The sequence below is a fragment of the Eucyclogobius newberryi genome, unplaced genomic scaffold (genome assembly GCF_026437365.1).
Source record: "Eucyclogobius newberryi isolate DKJ021-1_F unplaced genomic scaffold, fEucNew1.0.hap1 SCAF_482, whole genome shotgun sequence".
NCBI lineage: Eukaryota > Metazoa > Chordata > Actinopteri > Gobiiformes > Gobiidae > Eucyclogobius > Eucyclogobius newberryi.
Window position 1 is genome coordinate 9,154 of NW_027316148.1, and position 20,008 is coordinate 29,161.

At 42.7% G+C, this 20,008-nt stretch overlaps 1 protein-coding gene across 1 annotated transcript; it reads left to right on the forward strand.

The window, feature by feature from the left end:
- The first annotated feature begins 2,108 nt into the window (after nucleotides 1-2,108).
- On the forward strand, nucleotides 2,109-19,563 carry LOC140380574 (A disintegrin and metalloproteinase with thrombospondin motifs 2-like). Its single transcript, XM_072464440.1, has 7 exons — nucleotides 2,109-2,217; nucleotides 2,294-2,427; nucleotides 2,522-2,645; nucleotides 3,126-3,206; nucleotides 9,185-9,348; nucleotides 17,768-18,083; nucleotides 19,523-19,563. The coding sequence occupies exons 2-7, from the start codon at nucleotides 2,326-2,328 to the stop codon at nucleotides 19,561-19,563; spliced, it is 828 nt and encodes a 275-aa protein (XP_072320541.1). The 5' UTR covers nucleotides 2,109-2,217; nucleotides 2,294-2,325.
- The last annotated feature ends 445 nt before the right edge of the window (nucleotides 19,564-20,008 follow it).

Below are 20,008 nucleotides of genomic sequence, written 5' to 3' on the forward strand. Positions count from 1 at the left end.
GCGTATCGTTGGTACAAGCGTATCGTTTGTACGAGCGTATCGTTGGTACGAGCGAATCGTTGGTAAGAGCGAATCGTTGATACAAGCTTATCGTTGGTACGAGCGTATCATTGGTACGAGCGAGTCGTTGGTACGAGCGTATCGCTGGTCCGGGCGAATCGTTGGTACGAGCGTATCGTTGGTACGAGCGTATCGTTGGTCCGAGCGTATCATTGGTACGAGCGTATCATTGGTACGAGCGTATCGTTTGTACGAGCGTATCGTTGGTCCGAGCGAATCGTCGGACGGAGCGTATCGTTGGTCCGAGCTAATCGTTGGTCCGAGCGTATCGTTGGTACGAGCGAATCGTTGGTACGAGCGAATCGTTGATACGAGCTTATCGTTGGTACGAGCGTATCGTCGGTACGAGCGAATCGTTGGTACGAGCGAATCGTTGGTACGAGCGTATCGTTGGTCTGAGCGAATCGTTGGTCCGAGCGAATCGTTGATACGAGCTTATCGTTGGTACGAGCGTATCGTTGGTACGAGCGTATCGTTGGTACGAGCGTATCGTTGGTACGATCTTATCATTGGTACGAGCGAATCGTTGGTACGAGCTTATCGTTGGTACGAGCGTATCGTTGGTACGAGCGTATCGTTGGTACGAGCTTATCATTGGTACGAGCGTATCGTTGGTACGAGCGAATATTTGATACGAGCTTAACGTTGGTCCGAGCATATCGTTGGTATGAGCGTATCGTTTGTACGAGCGAATCGTTGTTATGAGCTTATCGTTGGTACGAGCGAATCGTTTGTAAGAGCTAATCACTGATACGAGCATATCGTTGGTACGAGCGTATCTTTGGTACAAGCAAATTGTTGGTACGAGCGTATCATTGATACGAGCGTATCGTTGGTACGAGCGTATCGTTGGTACGAGCGTATCGTTTGTACGAGCGTATCGTTGGTACGAGCGTATCGTTGGTACGAGCGTATCGTTGGTACAAGCGTATCGTTTGTACGAGCGTATCGTTGGTACGAGCGAATCGTTGGTAAGAGCGAATCGTTGATACAAGCTTATCGTTGGTACGAGCGTATCATTGGTACGAGCGAGTCGTTGGTACGAGCGTATCGTTGGTACGAGCGTATCGTTGGTACGAGCGTATCGTTGGTACGAGCGAATCGTTGGTACGAGCGTATCGTTGGTAAAAGTGAATTGTTGGTACGAACGTATCGTTGGTACGAGCGTATCGGTTTGAGCGTATCGTTGGTACAAGCGTATCGTTTGTACGAGCGTATCGTTGGTACGAGCGTATCGTTGGTACAAGCGTATCGTTTGTACGAGCGTATCGTTGGTACGAGCGAATCGTTGGTAAGAGCGAATCGTTGATACAAGCTTATCGTTGGTACGAGCGTATCGTTGGTACAAGCGTATCGTTGGTACGAGCGAATCGTTGGTACGAGCGAATCGTTGATACGAGCGAGTCGTTGGTACGAGCGTATCGTTGGTACGAGCGTATCGGTTTGAGCGTATCGTTGGTACAAGCGTATTGTTTGTACGAGCCTATCGTTTGTACGAGCGAATCGTTGGTACGAGCGAATCGTTTGTCCGAGCGTATCGTTGGTACGAGCGAATATTTGATACGAGCTTAACGTTGGTCCGAGCGTATCGTTGGTATGAGCGTATCGTTTGTACGAGCAAATTGTTGGTACAAGCGAATTGTTGGTACGAGCGTATCGTTGGTACGAGCGTATCGTTGGTACGAGCGTATCGTTGGTACGAGCGTATCGTTGGTTCGAGCTTATCATTGGTACGAGCGTATCGTTGGTCCTAGCGTATTGTTGGTCCGAGCGAATCGTTGGTACGAGCGTATCGTTGGTACGAGCGTATCGTTGGTACGAGCGTATCGTTGGTACGAGCGTATCGTTGGTTCGAGCTTATCATTGGTACGAGCGTATCGTTGGTCCTAGCGTATTGTTGGTCCGAGCTTAACGTTGGTCCGAGCGTATCGTTGGTATGAGCGTATCGTTTATACGAGCAAATTGTTGGTACGAGCGTATCGTTGGTACGAGCGTATCGTTGGTACGAGCGTATCGTTGGTACGAACTGTGGTGTGCTTTGTGCTAACCGTGGCTAAAGCTTGACTTTCTTCAGGGCAGAGCAGTGTAAAGTGTGGAATCCGTTCTTCGAGCACAATGGAACCAAACACCACTGGCTCCCCCTGCAGCACCCGGACCGTAAGTGCAGGCTGTGCTTTATGTTAATAATATACATTATTCGCACTTTACTCACTTTGACACATTTGGCATTCAGCTGATGAGCGATGTCGTCTCTTCTGCGTTTCCATGGAAATGGGCGCCATGGTGGACATGGGCAGAGTGGTGCATGATGGGACTTTGTGTTCATATGAAGATCAACACAGCGTCTGCGTGCGAGGAGAGTGTGAGGTCCATATGACATTCATCATATCATATTTATTTTCATTTAAAATGTATTTTCAGGTTCAGATTGAAATATTTGAGTTTAAAACTGTGTCTTCAGCACGTGGGCTGTGACGGACAGATCGCCTCGGACAAAACCCAGGATCGATGTGGCGTCTGTGGAGGAGACAACTCCAGCTGTAAAGTCATCAAAGGCAACTTCACCCGGAGCGCACGCAAAAACGGTACGACACTGGAGAAGAACAATGCGACACTGTAGAAAAACGATACGGCACTGTAGAACGATATGACACTGTAGAGGAACGATACGACACTGGAGAACGATACGACACTGTAGAGGAACGATACGACACTGGAGAAGAACAATGCGACACTGTAGAAAAACGATACGGCACTGTAGAACGATATCACACTGTAGAACGATACGACACTGGAGAAGAACGATACGACACTGTAGAACGATACGACACTGGAGAACGATACGACACTGGAGAACGATACGACACTGTAGAGGAACAATGCGACACTGTAGAAGAACGATACGACACTGTAGAGGAACGATACGACACTGTAAAAGAACGATACGACACTGTAGAGGAACGATACGACACTGTAGAACGTTACGACACTGTAGAAGAATAATACGACACTGTAGAATCACTAACCACTAGAGGGCACCCTCACTCTATTTTGTTTTTTTTTAGGTTTCCTGAAAATCCTAGAGATCCCCAAAGGAGCACGCCACCTGCTGGTCCAAGAGTTCAAGTCCACGCCACATGTCCTCGGTACGGCGTTACACCTGGTTCAGACCCAGTTCAGTCCCGGTTCTAATTTTAATTTTTAATTGAAAAAATATATATTAACGTAAAACATAGAACAGACAGAGAACGTGACCAGAGAGCTAAATTCAAAATAAAATAAATGTCAACTAGACAATGATAAAATTAAAACGACATTCACGGCCCAATCAAATCAAAATAAAAAGTAAATTTGGTGAAATTTGTCCATTTTTTAATTAAGTCTGAATGTCTTTTTTCCATTTGTCTGAGGTCTGTCCCTATCTCAGTCCAGTCCTTGATCGTTGGTGAAGTTTGTTTCATCCATTTCTTTGTAATGGTCTTTTTTTCTACTGCCTAAAGTACTTTCCAAAAGTACGTTCCAAAAGTACGTTCCAAAAGTAGGTTCCGAAAGTACGTTCTAAAAGTACTTTCCAAAAGAACTTTCCAAAAGTACATTCTATAGTACATTCTATAGTACATTCTAAAGTACATTCTAAAGTACATTCTAAAGTACATTCTAAAGTACATTGTAAAGTACATTCTAAAGTACATACTAAAGTACATTCTAAAGTACATTCTAAAGTACATTCTAAAGTACATTCTAAAGTGCATTCTAAAGTACTTTCTAATGTACATTCTAAAGTACATTCTAAAGTACATTCTAAAGTGCATTCTAAAGTACTTTCTAAAGTACATTCTAAAGTACATTCTAAAGTACATTCTAAAGTGCATTCTAAAGTACTTTCTAAAGTACATTCTAAAGTACATTCTAAAGTATATTCTAAAGTACATTCTAAAGTACATTCTAAAGTACATTCTAAAGTACATTCTAAAGTACCTTTTTAAGTACGTTCTAAAGTACAGTCTAAAGTACCTTCTATAGTACATTCTAAAGTACATTCTAAAGTATGTTCTAAAGTACATTGTAAAGTACATTCTAAAGTATGTTCTAATGTACATTGTAAAGTACAGTCTAAAGTACATTCTAAAGTACGTTCTAAAGTACAGTCTATAGTACATTCTAAAGTACATTCTAAAGTACGTTCTAAAGTACATTCTAAAGTACATTCTAAAGTACATTCTAAAGTACATTCTAAAGTACATTCTAAAGTACATTCTAAAGTAAAGTCTAAAGTACATTCTAAAGCACATTCTAAAGTACATTGTAAAGTACATTGTAAAGTACATTGTAAAGTAAATTCTAAAGAACATTCTAAAGTACATTCTAAAGTACATTCTAAAGTACAGTCTAAAGTACATTCTAAAGTACAGTCTAAAGTACATTCTAAAGTACATTCTAAAGTACAGTCTAAAGTACATTCTAAAGTACAGTCTAAAGTACATTCTAAAGTACATTGTAAAGTACACTCTAAAGTACATTGTAAAGTACATTGTAAAGTACATTGTAAAGTACACTCTAAAGTACACTCTAAAGTACATTGTAAAGTACATTGTAAAGTACACTCTAAAGTACACTCTAAAGTACATTGTAAAGTACATTGTAAAGTACATTGTAAAGTATCCATGTCTTGTGTCCATGGCAGGAGTTCATAGTAGTATAGTTCAGGGGTAAATGCTGTATCAGAGCGTGGTGAACTTCACTCACATATGTGTGATTGACAGGACAGTCCCAGGTCATGTGACAGTGGTTCACCTCCTGGTGGCGCTGTTTCTACAACAGTTGCATTTGTGAAGAATGAGACCTTTGACCTTTGACCTTTGACCTGGAGTTAGGAAGAAAGTTGTCGTTTCTGACCAAATAAGGGCATGAATGTGGGAGGGGCTCTTCTGGCTCCTCCCACTCTTCATCAGTCAAAACAACATGAGATTCTCTTTCATTTGTTTTTCATATATTTAGTATTTGTCCAGATTAAAAATGGATTTATAGACATTAGATATTGTTCCTCTTGAAAGTTCTGCTTTTTAAGCCTTGATAAACATCTGAGTCAGAGGTTATAAAGGTCGGAGTTTATAAAGGTCGGAGGTTATAAAGGTCGGAGGTTATACAGGTCATGTGATTCTCTTTTACATCTGGTGAAAAACCTTTAGACCTTTTGTCCTCCAGACCTTAAGTCTCAGCTCAGTTCTATTGGTACAAAACCTTTGGTCATAAAACTTTACCAGTTTAAGTTTGTAACATCTGTGTTTAGTTTGTTCTGATCAGCTCCTTCCATGTTGTAAGAACAGATTTGACCCAGGGATTCTTCACTTCCTCCTCATGACTCAAGCGTCTGTCATCTGCAGTAAGAACTGTACAGGAACCTCAGGCATCACATGACTCTCAGTATAAGACCTGTACAGGAACCTCAGGCACCACATGACTCTCAGTATAAGACCTGTACAGGAACCCCCGGCACCACATGACTCTCAGTATAAGACCTGTACAGGAACCCCCGGCACCACATGACTCTCACTATAAGACCATTGAGCACAACATTCTGGACCACACCAGCAACGCTCTCATTTCATCTGGAATAAAGTAATTTCTCACACAAGGAAAACACCGCCTCCTTTATCTTTTGATAATTGTAGAGTCTGGGATCAGGGCTGGTTTGGGATCCAGGAAGCGATGTGCACGATCAATCTTTATTTTCCCAGCTTCTGTTGGAAGTTTGAGATATTTGGGGATCCAGATTCCATATACTTCACCACATCTTCACCCTGAGCATCCTCAGAAATGTCAACAATCCGCAAATTACTTCAGTCCTGCTTCAGTCCTGCTTCAGACCTGCTTCAGACCTGCTTCAGTCCTGCTTCAGTCCTGCTTCAGTACTGCTTCAGACCTGCTTCAGACCTGCTTCAGACCTGCTTCAGTCCTGCTTCAGACCTGCTTCAGTCCTGCTTCAGTCCTGCTTCAGACCTGCTTCAGACCTGCTTCAGTCCTGCTTCAGACCTGCTTCAGTCCTGCTTCAGACCTGCTTCAGACCTGCTTCAGACCTGCTTCAGTCCTGCTTCAGACCTGCTTCAGTCCTGCTTCAGACCTGCTTCAGACCTGCTTCAGACCTGCTTCAGTCCTGCTTCAGACCTGCTTCAGTTTTGCTTCAGACCTGCTTCAGACCTGCTTTAGACCTGCTTCAGACCTGCTTCAGTCCTGCTTCAGACCTGCTTCAGTCCTTCTTCAGACCTGCTTCAGACCTGCTTCAGACCTGCTTCAGTTCTGCTTCAGACCTGCTTCAGACCTGCTTCAGACCTGCTTCAGACCTGCTTCAGTCCTGCTTCAGACCTGCTTCAGTTCTGCTTCAGACCTGCTTCAGACCTGCTTTAGACCTGCTTCAGACCTGCTTCAGTCCTGCTTCAGACCTGCTTCAGTCCTGCTTCAGACCTGCTTCAGACCTGCTTCAGACCTGCTTCAGTTCTGCTTCAGACCTGCTTCAGACCTGCTTTAGACCTGCTTCAGACCTGCTTCAGTCCTGCTTCAGACCTGCTTCAGTCCTGCTTCAGTCCTGCTTCAGACCTGCTTCAGTCCTGCTTCAGTCCTGCTTCAGACCTGCTTCAGACCTGCTTCAGACCTGCTTCAGTCCTGCTTCAGACCTGCTTCAGACCTGCTTCAGTCCTGCTTCAAACCTGCTTCAGTCCTGCTTCAGACCTGCTTCAGTTCTGCTTCAGACCTGCTTCAGACCTGCTTCAGTCCTGCTTCAGACCTGCTTCAGTCCTGCTTCAGACCTGCTTCAGACCTGCTTCAGTCCTGCTTCAGACCTGCTTCAGTCCTGCTTCAGACCTGCTTCAGTCCTGCTTCAGACCTGCTTCAGTCCTGCTTCAGACCTGCTTCAGTCCTGCTTCAGTCCTGCTTCAGACCTGCTTCAGACCTGCTACAGACCTGCTTCAGTCCTGCTTCAGACCTGCTTCAGTCCTGCTTCAGTCCTGCTTCAGACCTGCTTCAGTCCTGCTTCAGTCCTGCTTCAGTCCTGCTTCAGACCTGCTTCAGACCTTCTTCAGTCCTGCTTCAGACCTGCTTCAGACCTGCTTCAGTCCTGCTTCAGTCCTGCTTCAGTCCTGCTTCAGACCTGCTTCAGTCCTGCTTCAGACCTGCTTCAGTCCTGCTTCAGTCCTGCTTCAGTCCTGCTTCAGACCTGCTTCAGACCTGCTTCAGACCTGCTTCAGTCCTGCTTCAGACCTGCTTCAGTCCTGCTTCAGTCCTGCTTCAGACCTGCTTCAGACCTGCTTCAGTCCTGCTTCAGACCTGCTTCAGTCCTGCTTCAGACCTGCTTCAGACCTGCTTCAGACCTGCTTCAGTCCTGCTTCAGACCTGCTTCAGTCCTGCTTCAGACCTGCTTCAGACCTGCTTCAGACCTGCTTCAGTCCTGCTTCAGACCTGCTTCAGTTCTGCTTCAGACCTGCTTCAGACCTGCTTTAGACCTGCTTCAGACCTGCTTCAGTCCTGCTTCAGTCCTGCTTCAGTCCTGCTTCAGACCTGCTTCAGTCCTGCTTTAGACCTGCTTCAGACCTGCTTCCGTCCTGCTTCAGACCTGCTTCAGTTCTGCTTCAGACCTGCTTCAGACCTGCTTCAGACCTGCTTCAGACCTGCTTCAGTCCTGCTTCAGACCTGCTTCAGTTCTGCTTCAGACCTGCTTCAGACCTGCTTTAGACCTGCTTCAGACCTGCTTCAGTCCTGCTTCAGACCTGCTTCAGTCCTGCTTCAGACCTGCTTCAGACCTGCTTCAGACCTGCTTCAGTTCTGCTTCAGACCTGCTTTAGACCTGCTTCAGACCTGCTTCAGTCCTGCTTCAGACCTGCTTCAGTCCTGCTTCAGTCCTGCTTCAGACCTGCTTCAGTCCTGCTTCAGTCCTGCTTCAGACCTGCTTCAGACCTGCTTCAGACCTGCTTCAGTCCTGCTTCAGACCTGCTTCAGACCTGCTTCAGTCCTGCTTCAAACCTGCTTCAGTCCTGCTTCAGTCCTGCTTCAGTCCTGCTTCAGACCTGCTTCAGTCCTGCTTCAGTCCTGCTTCAGACCTGCTTCAGACCTGCTTCAGACCTGCTTCAGTCCTGCTTCAGACCTGCTTCAGACCTGCTTCAGTCCTGCTTCAAACCTGCTTCAGACCTGCTTCAGTCCTGCTTCAGACCTGCTTCAGACCTGCTTCAGTCCTGCTTCAGACCTGCTTCAGTCCTGCTTCAGACCTGCTTCAGTCCTGCTTCAGACCTGCTTCAGTCCTGCTTCAGTCCTGCTTCAGACCTGCTTCAGACCTGCTACAGACCTGCTTCAGTCCTGCTTCAGACCTGCTTCAGTCCTGCTTCAGTCCTGCTTCAGACCTGCTTCAGTCCTGCTTCAGTCCTGCTTCAGTCCTGCTTCAGACCTGCTTCAGACCTTCTTCAGTCCTGCTTCAGACCTGCTTCAGACCTGCTTCAGTCCTGCTTCAGTCCTGCTTCAGTCCTGCTTCAGACCTGCTTCAGTCCTGCTTCAGACCTGCTTCAGTCCTGCTTCAGTCCTGCTTCAGACCTGCTTCAGTCCTGCTTCAGACCTGCTTCAGACCTGCTTCAGTCCTGCTTCAGACCTGCTTCAGACCTGCTTCAGACCTGCTTCAGTCCTGCTTCAGACCTGCTTCAGACCTGCTTCAGACCTGCTTCAGTCCTGCTTCAGACCTGCTTCAGTTCTGCTTCAGACCTGCTTCAGACCTGCTTCAGACCTGCTTCAGACCTGCTTCAGTCCTGCTTCAGTTCTGCTTCAGACCTGCTTCAGTCCTGCTTCAGACCTGCTTCAGTCCTGCTTCAGTTCTGCTTCAGACCGGCTTCAGTCCTGCTTCAGTCCTGCTTCAGTCCTGCTTCAGTCCTGCTTCAGTCCTGCTTCAGACCTGCTTCAGTTCTGCTTCAGACCTGCTTCAGTCCTGCTTCAGACCTGCTTCAGTCCTGCTTCAGACCTGCTTCAGACCTGCTTCAATCCTGCTTCAGACCTGCTTTAGACCTGCTTCAGTCCTGCTTCAGACCTGCTTCAGTCCTGCTTCAGACCTGCTTCAGACCTGGTTTTAAACCTGTTTTTGTCTCCTCTGCAGCGGTGAAGAACATGGACACTGGGTACGTTTTCCTGAACGATGAACACCATCTTCCAGAATCCCGAGGGGTGGTGGAGGGGGGCGTGGCCTGGCAGTATGTAAATGCAGATGGGGTGGAGACTCTGCAGACGTCCGGCCCCCTGAGCTACGGTGTTTTGCTCATGGTAAACACAAATCATTATTCAAACACAAGGTCACACATGTGGCACCAAAATGTCATGTGGGCATTTTTCAACGATTTAAATGTTTTAAATCCCTTTTGAAATAACAATTGACGTCACGGAAACAGACCCAAAAAAAAGCACACATTCTTTGAATGCTCAGTAATACCAGACATAGTGTTTGAAAAAACAAGTGTTCCGGATGGTTAGAACTAACCCCATGACGTTCAGGAGACGTGCCCCAGATGTGACCTCTGACCTCTGACATGATCCACTGCATCTGGTAATGATGAGTTTTCTACTTGGCTTTAGATGTTCTCCATCTCCTTTATTCCCTTTTAAGATATGAGAGGAGTTTTGTTAATAAGAGTTTTTAGTTTTGTTTATAAGAGTTCTTCTATTAAGAGTGTTTTTTTAAACTTCCTATAATTTGTCCTTTTCTTCTGGATCTACTGCAGTATAACAACGAAATGTCCCATGTGTGGACAACATGTCCCATTATTTTATCTGCACCAGATTTAGCTCCTGCTACATTTTGAATGCAGTGAATGAAAGTGTGTGTGTGTCATGTATGTTCATGAACATCATGTGTGTGTCATGTATGTTCATGAACATCATGTGTGTGTCATGTATGTTCATGAACATCGTGTGTGTGTCATGTATGTTCATGAACATCGTGTGTGTGTCATGTATGTTCATGAACATCGTGTGTGTCATGTATGTTCATGAACATCATGTGTGTCATGTATGTTCATGAACATTGTGTGTGTGTCATGTATGTTCATGAACATCATGTGTGTCATGTATGTTCATGAACATCATGTGTGTGTCATGTATGTTCATGAACATCATGTGTGTGTCATGTATGTTCATGAACATCGTGTGTGTGTCATGTATGTTCATGAACATCGTGTGTGTCATGTATGTTCATGAACATCATGTGTGTGTCATGTATGTTCATGAACATCATGTGTGTGTCATGTATGTTCATGAACATCGTGTGTGTGTCATGTATGTTCATGAACATCATGTGTGTGTCATGTATGTTCATGAACATCGTGTGTGTGTCATGTATGTTCATGAACATCGTGTGTGTCATGTATGTTCATGAACATCGTGTGTGTCATGTATGTTCATGAACATCATGTGTGTCATGTATGTTCATGAACATCGTGTGTGTGTCATGTATGTTCATGAACATCATGTGTGTCATGTATGTTCATGAACATCGTGTGTGTGTCATGTATGTTCATGAACATCATGTGTGTCATGTATGTTCATGAACATCGTGTGTGTGTCATGTATGTTCATGAACATCGTGTGTGTGTCATGTATGTTCATGAACATCGTGTGTGTCATGTATGTTCATGAACATCGTGTGTGTGTCATGTATGTTCATGAACATCATGTGTGTCATGTATGTTCATGAACATCGTGTGTGTGTCATGTATGTTCATGAACATCGTGTGTGTGTCATGTATGTTCATGAACATCGTGTGTGTGTCATGTATGTTCATGAACATCATGTGTGTCATGTATGTTCATGAACATCATGTGTGTGTCATGTATGTTCATGAACATCATGTGTGTGTGTGTGTGTGTGTCATGTATGTTCATGAACATCATGTGTGTCATTTATGTTCATGAACATCATGTGTGTGTGTGTGTGTGTGTGTGTGTGTCATGTATGTTCATGAACATCATGTGTGTCATGTATGTTCATGAACATCATGTGTGTGTCATGTATGTTCATGAACATCATGTGTGTGTGTGTGTGTGTGTCATGTATGTTCATGAACATCATGTGTGTCATGTATGTTCATCAACATCATGTGTGTGTGTGTGTGTGTGTGTGTGTGTCATGTATGTTCATGAACATCATGTGTGTGTGTCATGTATGTTCATGAACATCATGTGTGTCATGTATGTTCATGAACATTATGTGTGTGTGTGTGTCATGTATGTTCATGAACATCATGTGTGTGTGTCATGTATGTTCATGAACATCATGTGTGTGTCATGTATGTTCATGAACATTGTGTGTGTGTCATGTATGTTCATGAACATCATGTGTGTGTCATGTATGTTCATGAACATTGTGTGTGTGTCATGTATGTTCATGAACATCATGTGTGTGTGTCATGTATGTTCATGAACATCATGTGTGTGTGTGTCATGTATGTTCATGAACATCATGTGTGTGTCATGTATGTTCATGAACATTGTGTGTGTGTCATGTATGTTCATGAACATCATGTGTGTGTGTCATGTATGTTCATGAACATTGTGTGTGTGTCATGTATGTTCATGAACATCATGTGTGTGTGTCATGTATGTTCATGAACATCATGTGTGTGTCATGTATGTTCATGAACATCGTGTGTGTGTCATGTATGTTCATGAACATCATGTGTGTGTCATGTATGTTCATGAACATCGTGTGTGTGTCATGTATGTTCATGAACATCGTGTGTGTCATGTATGTTCATGAACATTGTGTGTGTGTCATGTATGTTCATGAACATTGTGTGTGTGTCATGTATGTTCATGAACATCATGTGTGTGTGTCATGTATGTTCATGAACATTGTGTGTGTGTCATGTATGTTCATGAACATCATGTGTGTGTGTCATGTATGTTCATGAACATCATGTGTGTGTCATGTATGTTCATGAACATCATTGTGTGTGTGTGTCATGTATGTTCATGAACATCATGTGTGTCATGTATGTTCATCAACCTCATGTGTGTGTGGTGTGTGTGTGTGTGTGTGTCATGTATGTTCATGAGTTATCATCATGTGTTTGTGTCATGTATGTTCATGAACATCAGTGTGTGTGTCATGTATGTTCATGACATTATGTGTTGTGTGTGTCATGTATGTTCATGAACATCATGTGTGTGTCATGTATGTTCATGAACATTGTGTGTGTGTCATGTATGTTCATGAACATCATGTGTGTGTCATGTATGTTCATGAACATTGTGTGTGTGTCATGTATGTTCATGAACATCATGTGTGTGTGTCATGTATGTTCATGAACATCATGTGTGTGTGTGTCATGTATGTTCATGAACATCATGTGTGTGTCATGTATGTTCATGAACATTGTGTGTGTGTCATGTATGTTCATGAACATCATGTGTGTGTGTCATGTATGTTCATGAACATTGTGTGTGTGTCATGTATGTTCATGAACATCATGTGTGTGTGTCATGTATGTTCATGAACATCATGTGTGTGTCATGTATGTTCATGAACATCGTGTGTGTGTCATGTATGTTCATGAACATCATGTGTGTGTCATGTATGTTCATGAACATCGTGTGTGTGTCATGTATGTTCATGAACATCGTGTGTGTCATGTATGTTCATGAACATTGTGTGTGTGTCATGTATGTTCATGAACATTGTGTGTGTGTCATGTATGTTCATGAACATCATGTGTGTGTGTCATGTATGTTCATGAACATTGTGTGTGTGTCATGTATGTTCATGAACATCATGTGTGTGTGTCATGTATGTTCATGAACATCATGTGTGTGTCATGTATGTTCATGAACATTGTGTGTGTGTCATGTATGTTCATGAACATATATTGTCCTCAACACTGAGTGTGGAGTGAAAGAATAATGACATTGTGGCGCTTTGAGAAGCACATTTCAAGTGTAAGTGTCTTTATACTGCCTGTATCAACTTGGAACTAAGCAAATGCAGCAGGTGGCGCCTCCTGCTGGAGAACTGCTGCATGGGGGATGAATTTTCAGCTGAAACACAATATTTAAACCCAACTGAGGCAGAGAGTGGCTTCTCATTTCTGAAACAACCATGTGGAATAATAAATCCCGTGGTCATGGAAAAGATTTCAGTGACTTCCGGGATGATGGTGGCTTAGCGCAGACGTGCCTTGTCTGGCTGCGGTCGTAACCATGGAAATAATCCGTCTTTATTACGAGTTCACCTGGGGAGAGCCAATATGTTCACGTGGGAGCAGACTTATGTTCAGCCTGAACATAAGTCCATGACAGGGACCATGACAGAGACCATGACAGGGACCACGACAGGGACCATGACAGGGACCATGACAGGGACCATGACAGAGACCATGACAGGGACCACGACAGGGACCACAACAGGGACCATGACAGGGACCACAACAGGGACCATGACAGGGACCACGACAGGGACCATGACAGGGACCACAACAGGGACCATGACAGGGACCACAACAGGGACCATGACAGAGACCATGACAGGGACCACGACAGGGACCATGACAGGGACCATGACAGAGACCATGACAGGGACCACGACAGGGACCACAACAGGGACCATGACAGGGACCACAACAGGGACCATGACAGGGACCACGACAGGGACCATGACAGGGACCACAACAGGGACCATGACAGGGACCACAACAGGGACCATGACAGAGACCATGACAGGGACCACGACAGGGACCATGACAGGGACCATGACAGAGACCATGACAGGGACCACGACAGGGACCACAACAGGGACCATGACAGGGACCACAACAGGGACCATGACAGGGACCACGACAGGGACCATGACAGGGACCACAACAGGGACCATGACAGGGACCACAACAGGGACCATGACAGAGACCATGACAGGGACCACGACAGGGACCACAACAGGGACCACAACAGGGACCATGACAGGGACCACAACAGGGACCATGACAGAGACCATGACACGGACCATGACAGGGACAATGACAGGGACCATGACAGGGACCTCACCTTCTTTACTGTAGTGCTGGATCTGATGCAAACCACTCTGAGGGAACCCTTGTGGTGGAGACTGGAACTGACATGTTCAGACCACATGTCTCAAGCTCACAAAGTCCTGGTAAATCTATAAATAACAGCGTTCGTCTCCTTCATGATATCTGGACACAAAGTGAATGTACAGAAAAGTGAAGTTCTCTCTCTCTGGCGCCCCCTCTGTCCTTTAGAAGAATTCACCCATTTAAATGGCAAACGGAATCTCTTCAATATTTAGTTGTGATTCATAAAGAACTATCAACAATCTTAGAAAAAAATATACTTATCTTTTCTTCACTTCTTCAAGAGGAATAATACCTCAATTATATCATTATTAATGTATTAAATATATTAAAAACAAATGAAAGAGAAGCTCATGTTGTTTTGACAGATGAAGAGTGGGAGGAGCCAGAGGAGCCCCTCCCACATTCATGCCCTTATTTGGTCAGAAGCGACCTTTTTTTTTTTTATAACTCCAGGTCAAAGGTCAAAGGTCTCATTCTTCACAAATGCAACTGTTGTAGAAACAGCGCCACCAGGAGGTGAACCACTGTCACATGACCTGGGACTGTCCTGTCAATCACACATATGTGAGTGAAGTTCACCACGCTCTGATACAGCATTTACCCCTGAACTATACTACTATGAACTCCTGCCATGGACACAAGACATGGATACTTTACAATGTACTTTACAATGTACTTTACAATGTACTTTACAATGTACTTTAGAGTGTACTTTACAATGTACTTTACAATGTACTTTACAATGTACTTTAGAGTGTACTTTAGAGTGTACTTTACAATGTACTTTACAATGTACTTTAGACTGTACTTTAGAATGTACTTTACAATGTACTTTACAATGTACTTTAGAGTGTACTTTAGAATGTACTTTAGAATGTACTTTAGAGTGTACTTTACAATGTACTTTAGAATGTACTTTAGAGTGTACTTTACAATGTACTTTAGAATGTACTTTAGAGTGTACTTTACAATGTACTTTACAATGTACTTTACAATGTACTTTAGAGTGTACTTTAGAGTGTACTTTACAATGTACTTTACAATGTACTTTAGAGTGTACTTTAGAATGTACTTTACAATGTACTTTACAATGTACTTTACAATGTACTTTACAATGTACTTTAGAGTGTACTTTAGAGTGTACTTTACAATGTACTTTACAATGTACTTTAGACTGTACTTTAGAATGTACTTTACAATGTACTTTACAATGTACTTTAGAGTGTACTTTAGAATGTACTTTAGAATGTACTTTAGAGTGTACTTTACAATGTACTTTAGAATGTACTTTAGAGTGTACTTTACAATGTACTTTACAATGTACTTTACAATGTACTTTAGAGTGTACTTTAGAGTGTACTTTACAATGTACTTTACAATGTACTTTAGAGTGTACTTTAGAATGTACTTTACAATGTACTTTACAATGTACTTTAGAGTGTACTTTAGAGTGTACTTTACAATGTACTTTACAATGTACTTTAGAGTGTACTTTAGAATGTACTTTACAATGTACTTTACAATGTACTTTAGAGTGTACTTTAGAGTGTACTTTACAATGTACTTTACAATGTACTTTACAATGTACTTTACAATGTACTTTAGAGTGTACTTTAGAGTGTACTTTACAATGTACTTTACAATGTACTTTAGACTGTACTTTAGAATGTACTTTACAATGTACTTTACAATGTACTTTACAACGTACTTTAGACTGTACTTTAGAATGTACTTTACAATGTACTTTACAATGTACTTTACAACGTACTTTAGAACGTACTTTAGAACGTACTTTAAGAACGTACTTTATAGTGTACTTTAGAATGTACTTTAGACTGTACTTTAGAATGTACTTTAGAATGTACTTTAGAATGTACTTTAGAATGTACTTTAGAATGTACTTTCGGAGTGTACTTTCAGAATGTACCTTTGAAATGTACTTTTGGAACATACTTTTAGTGGCAGGAGACAAAGTAATTGACAAAGTGACGGACATAGTAACGGACAAAGTAACGGACATAGTAACGGACAAAGTAACGGACATAGTAACGGACAAAGTAACGGACATAGTAACGGACAAAGTAACTGACAAAGTAACGGACATAGTAACGGACAAAGTAACGGACATAGTAACGGACAAAGTAACGGACATAGTAACGGACAAAGTAACTGACAAAGTAACGGACAAAGTAACGGACAAAGTAACGGACAAAGTAACGGACAAAGTAACGGACATAGTAACGGACAAAGTAACGGACATAGTAACGGACAAAGTAACGGACAAAGTAACGGACAAAGTAACGGACAAAGTAACTGACAAAGTAACTGACAAAGTAACGGACAAAGTAACGGACAAAGTAACGGACAAAGTAACGGACAAAGTAACGGACATAGTAACGGACAAAGTAACGGACATAGTAACGGACAAAGTAACGGACATAGTAACGGACAAAGTAACGGACATAGTAACGGACAAACTAACTGACAAAGTAACGGACAAAGTAACGGACAAAGTAACGGACAAAGTAACGGACAAAGTAACGGACAAAGTAACTGACAAAGTAACGGACAAAGTAACGGACAAAGTAACGGACAAAGTAACGGACATAGTAACGGACAAAGTAACGGACATAGTAACGGACAAAGTAACGGACATAGTAACGGACAAAGTAACGGACAAAGTAACGGACAAAGTAACGGACAAAGTAACGGACATAGTAACGGACAAAGTAACGGACATAGTAACGGACAAAGTAACGGACATAGTAACGGACAAAGTAACGGGCAAAGTAACGGACAAAGTAACGGACAAAGTAACGGACATAGTAACGGACAAAGTAACGGACATAGTAACGGACAAAGTAACGGACAAAGTAACGGACAAAGTAACGGACAAAGTAACGGACATAGTAACGGACAAAGTAACGGACAAAGTAACGGACATAGTAACGGACAAAGTAACGGACAAAGTAACGGACAAAGTAACGGACAAAGTAACGGACATAGTAACGGACAAAGTAACGGACATAGTAACGGACAAAGTAACGGACAAAGTAACGGACAAAGTAACGGACAAAGTAACGGACAAAGTAACGGACAAAGTAACGGACAAAGTAACGGACATAGTAACGGACAAAGTAACGGACATAGTAACGGACAAAGTAACGGACATAGTAACGGACAAAGTAACGGACAAAGTAACGGACAAAGTAACGGACAAAGTAACGGACAAAGTAACGGACATAGTAACGGACAAAGTAACGGATATAGTAACGGACAAAGTAACGGACAAAGTAACGGACAAAGTAACGGACAAAGTAACGGACATAGTAACGGACAAAGTAACGGACATAGTAACGGACAAAGTAACGGACAAAGTAACGGACATAGTAACGGACAAAGTAACGGACATAGTAACTGACGTCAGAAAAACATTCAGACTCAATTTAGAAATGGACTTTGACTCGTTTGAGTCGTGAGTTTCTTTTGTTTTGTCGTTAGTGTCATCTGTAGATTTGTTTTGAATGTATTTCATATTTAATATTGCAGAAGCTCATGGTGAATGTGTGTTGTTGTTGTTGTTATTTACATGTTTCCTTCAGGTTCGCTCTCACGGCGAGGACAAAGTCACAGTGTCGTATAGATACGTCCTGCAGGAGGCGCTGCGCTCAGGTCTGGACTCGAACCTGCTGCTGGAGGACACCATGTTCTTCCAGTGGGCTTTGAAGAGATGGTCCAGCTGCTCCCGCCCATGTGGAGGAGGTAATACTGCAAATACTACTGCAAATACTAATACTACAGCCTATCCCGTGTACAGAGGTACTAATACTACAGCCTATGCCGGGTACAGAGGTACTAATACTACAGCCTATGCCGGGTACAGAGGTACTAATACTACAGCCTATGCCGGGTACAGAGGTACTAATACTACTACTACTAGGACTACTAATGTCATTGTCATTATGTCATTATGTCATTATGTCATTGTCATTATGTCATTATGTCATTATGTCATTATGTCATTATGTCATTATGTCATTGTGTCTTTATGTCATTATCATTATGTCATTATGTCATTGTCATTATTTCATTATGTCATTGTCATTATGTCATTATGTCGCCATGTCATTATGTCCTTATGTCCTTATGTCATGATGTCATGATGTCATGATGTCATGATGTCGTGATGTCGTGATGTCGTGATGTCATTATGTCATTATGTCATTATGTCCTTGTCATTATGTCATTATGTCATTATGTCATTATGTCATTGTGTCTTTATGTCATTATCATTATGTCATTATGTCATTGTCATTATTTCATTATGTCATTGTCATTATGTCATTATGTCGCCATGTCATTATGTCCTTATGTCCTTATGTCATGATGTCATGATGTCATGATGTCATGATGTCGTGATGTCGTGATGTCGTGATGTCATTATGTCATTATGTCATTATGTCCTTGTCATTATGTCATTATGTCATTATGTCAATGTCATTATGTCATAATGTCATTATGTCATTGTCATTATGTCATTGTCATTATGTCATTATGTCATTGTCATTATGTCATTGTCATTATGTTTTATGTCATTATGTCATTATGTCATTATGTCATTATGTCAATAATTATGTCATTGTCATTATGTCATTATGTCATTATCATTATGTCATTGTCATTATGTCATTATGTCATTGTCATTATGTCATTGTCATTATGTTTTATCTCATTATGTCATTATGTCATTATGTCAATAATTATGTCATTGTCATTATGTCATTATGTCATTATCATTATGTCATTATGTCATTATGTCATTATGTCAGTGTGTCATTATGTCATTGTCATTATGTCATTATGTCATTATGTCAATTATGTCATTATGTCATTATGTCATTGTCAATATGTCATTATATCATTGTCATTATGTCATTATGTCATTATGTCATTATGTCATTATGTCATTATGTCATTATGTCGTCATGTCATTATGTCATGGTGTCATGATGTCGTCATGTCATTATGTCATTATGTCGTCATGTCATTATGTCGATCGATTTATGTCATCATGTCGTCATCTCGTCATGACGAGATAACGACATGTCGTAACCACTGCCTCTGGTCATCTTATCCCAGTGTTTGACCCTGGGATAAGATGATCACTGCCTGTGGTCATCTTATCCCAGCACTTCCGGTGTTGTGTGGAGCCACATTCCTGTTCAAATTCATCAACAAAAAGAAACAATCATTTAAAATTAACTTAAAGAGTCTTGTGTTTTTAACGCCTGATGAACAACGTGTCGTTTAGAATGTTCATTTAAAAAAACTGTTAAAACTGTTAAACTGTCGGGCAGTCGGACTGACGAACTGTCGGACTGACAGACTGACGGACTGATGGACTGATGGACTGATGGACTGTCGGACTGACGGACTGACGGACTGACGGACTGACGGACTGTCGGACTGATGGACTGATGGACTGATGGACTGATGGACTGTCGGACTGACGGACTGACGGACTGACGGACTGACGGACTGACGGACTGACGGACTGACGGACTGACGGACTGACGGACTGACGGACTGACGGACTGTCGGACTGTCGGACTGTCGGACTGATGGACTGATGGACTGATGGACTGACGGACTGACGGACTGTCGGACTTTCGGACTGATGGACTGATGGACTGACGGACTGTCGGACTGTCGGACTGTCGGACTGATGGACTGATGGACTGTCGGACTGTCGGACTGTCGGACTGTCGGACTGTCGGACTGACGGACTGACGGACTGTCGGACTGTCGGACTGTCGGACTGTCGGACTGTCGGACTGATGGAC

What these genes read in the sequence shown, in the direction of transcription:
- LOC140380574 (XM_072464440.1), top strand. Translation starts at nt 2,326, where the DNA reads ATGGAAATGGGCGCCATGGTGGACATGGGCAGAGTGGTGCATGATGGG. An exon ending in GCGTGCGAGGAGAGTGTGAG is followed by an intron (nt 2,428 to 2,521) that starts GTCCATATGACA and finishes CTGTGTCTTCAG; the next exon opens with CACGTGGGCTGTGACGGACA. An exon ending in CCGGAGCGCACGCAAAAACG is followed by an intron (nt 2,646 to 3,125) that starts GTACGACACTGG and finishes GTTTTTTTTTAG; the next exon opens with GTTTCCTGAAAATCCTAGAG.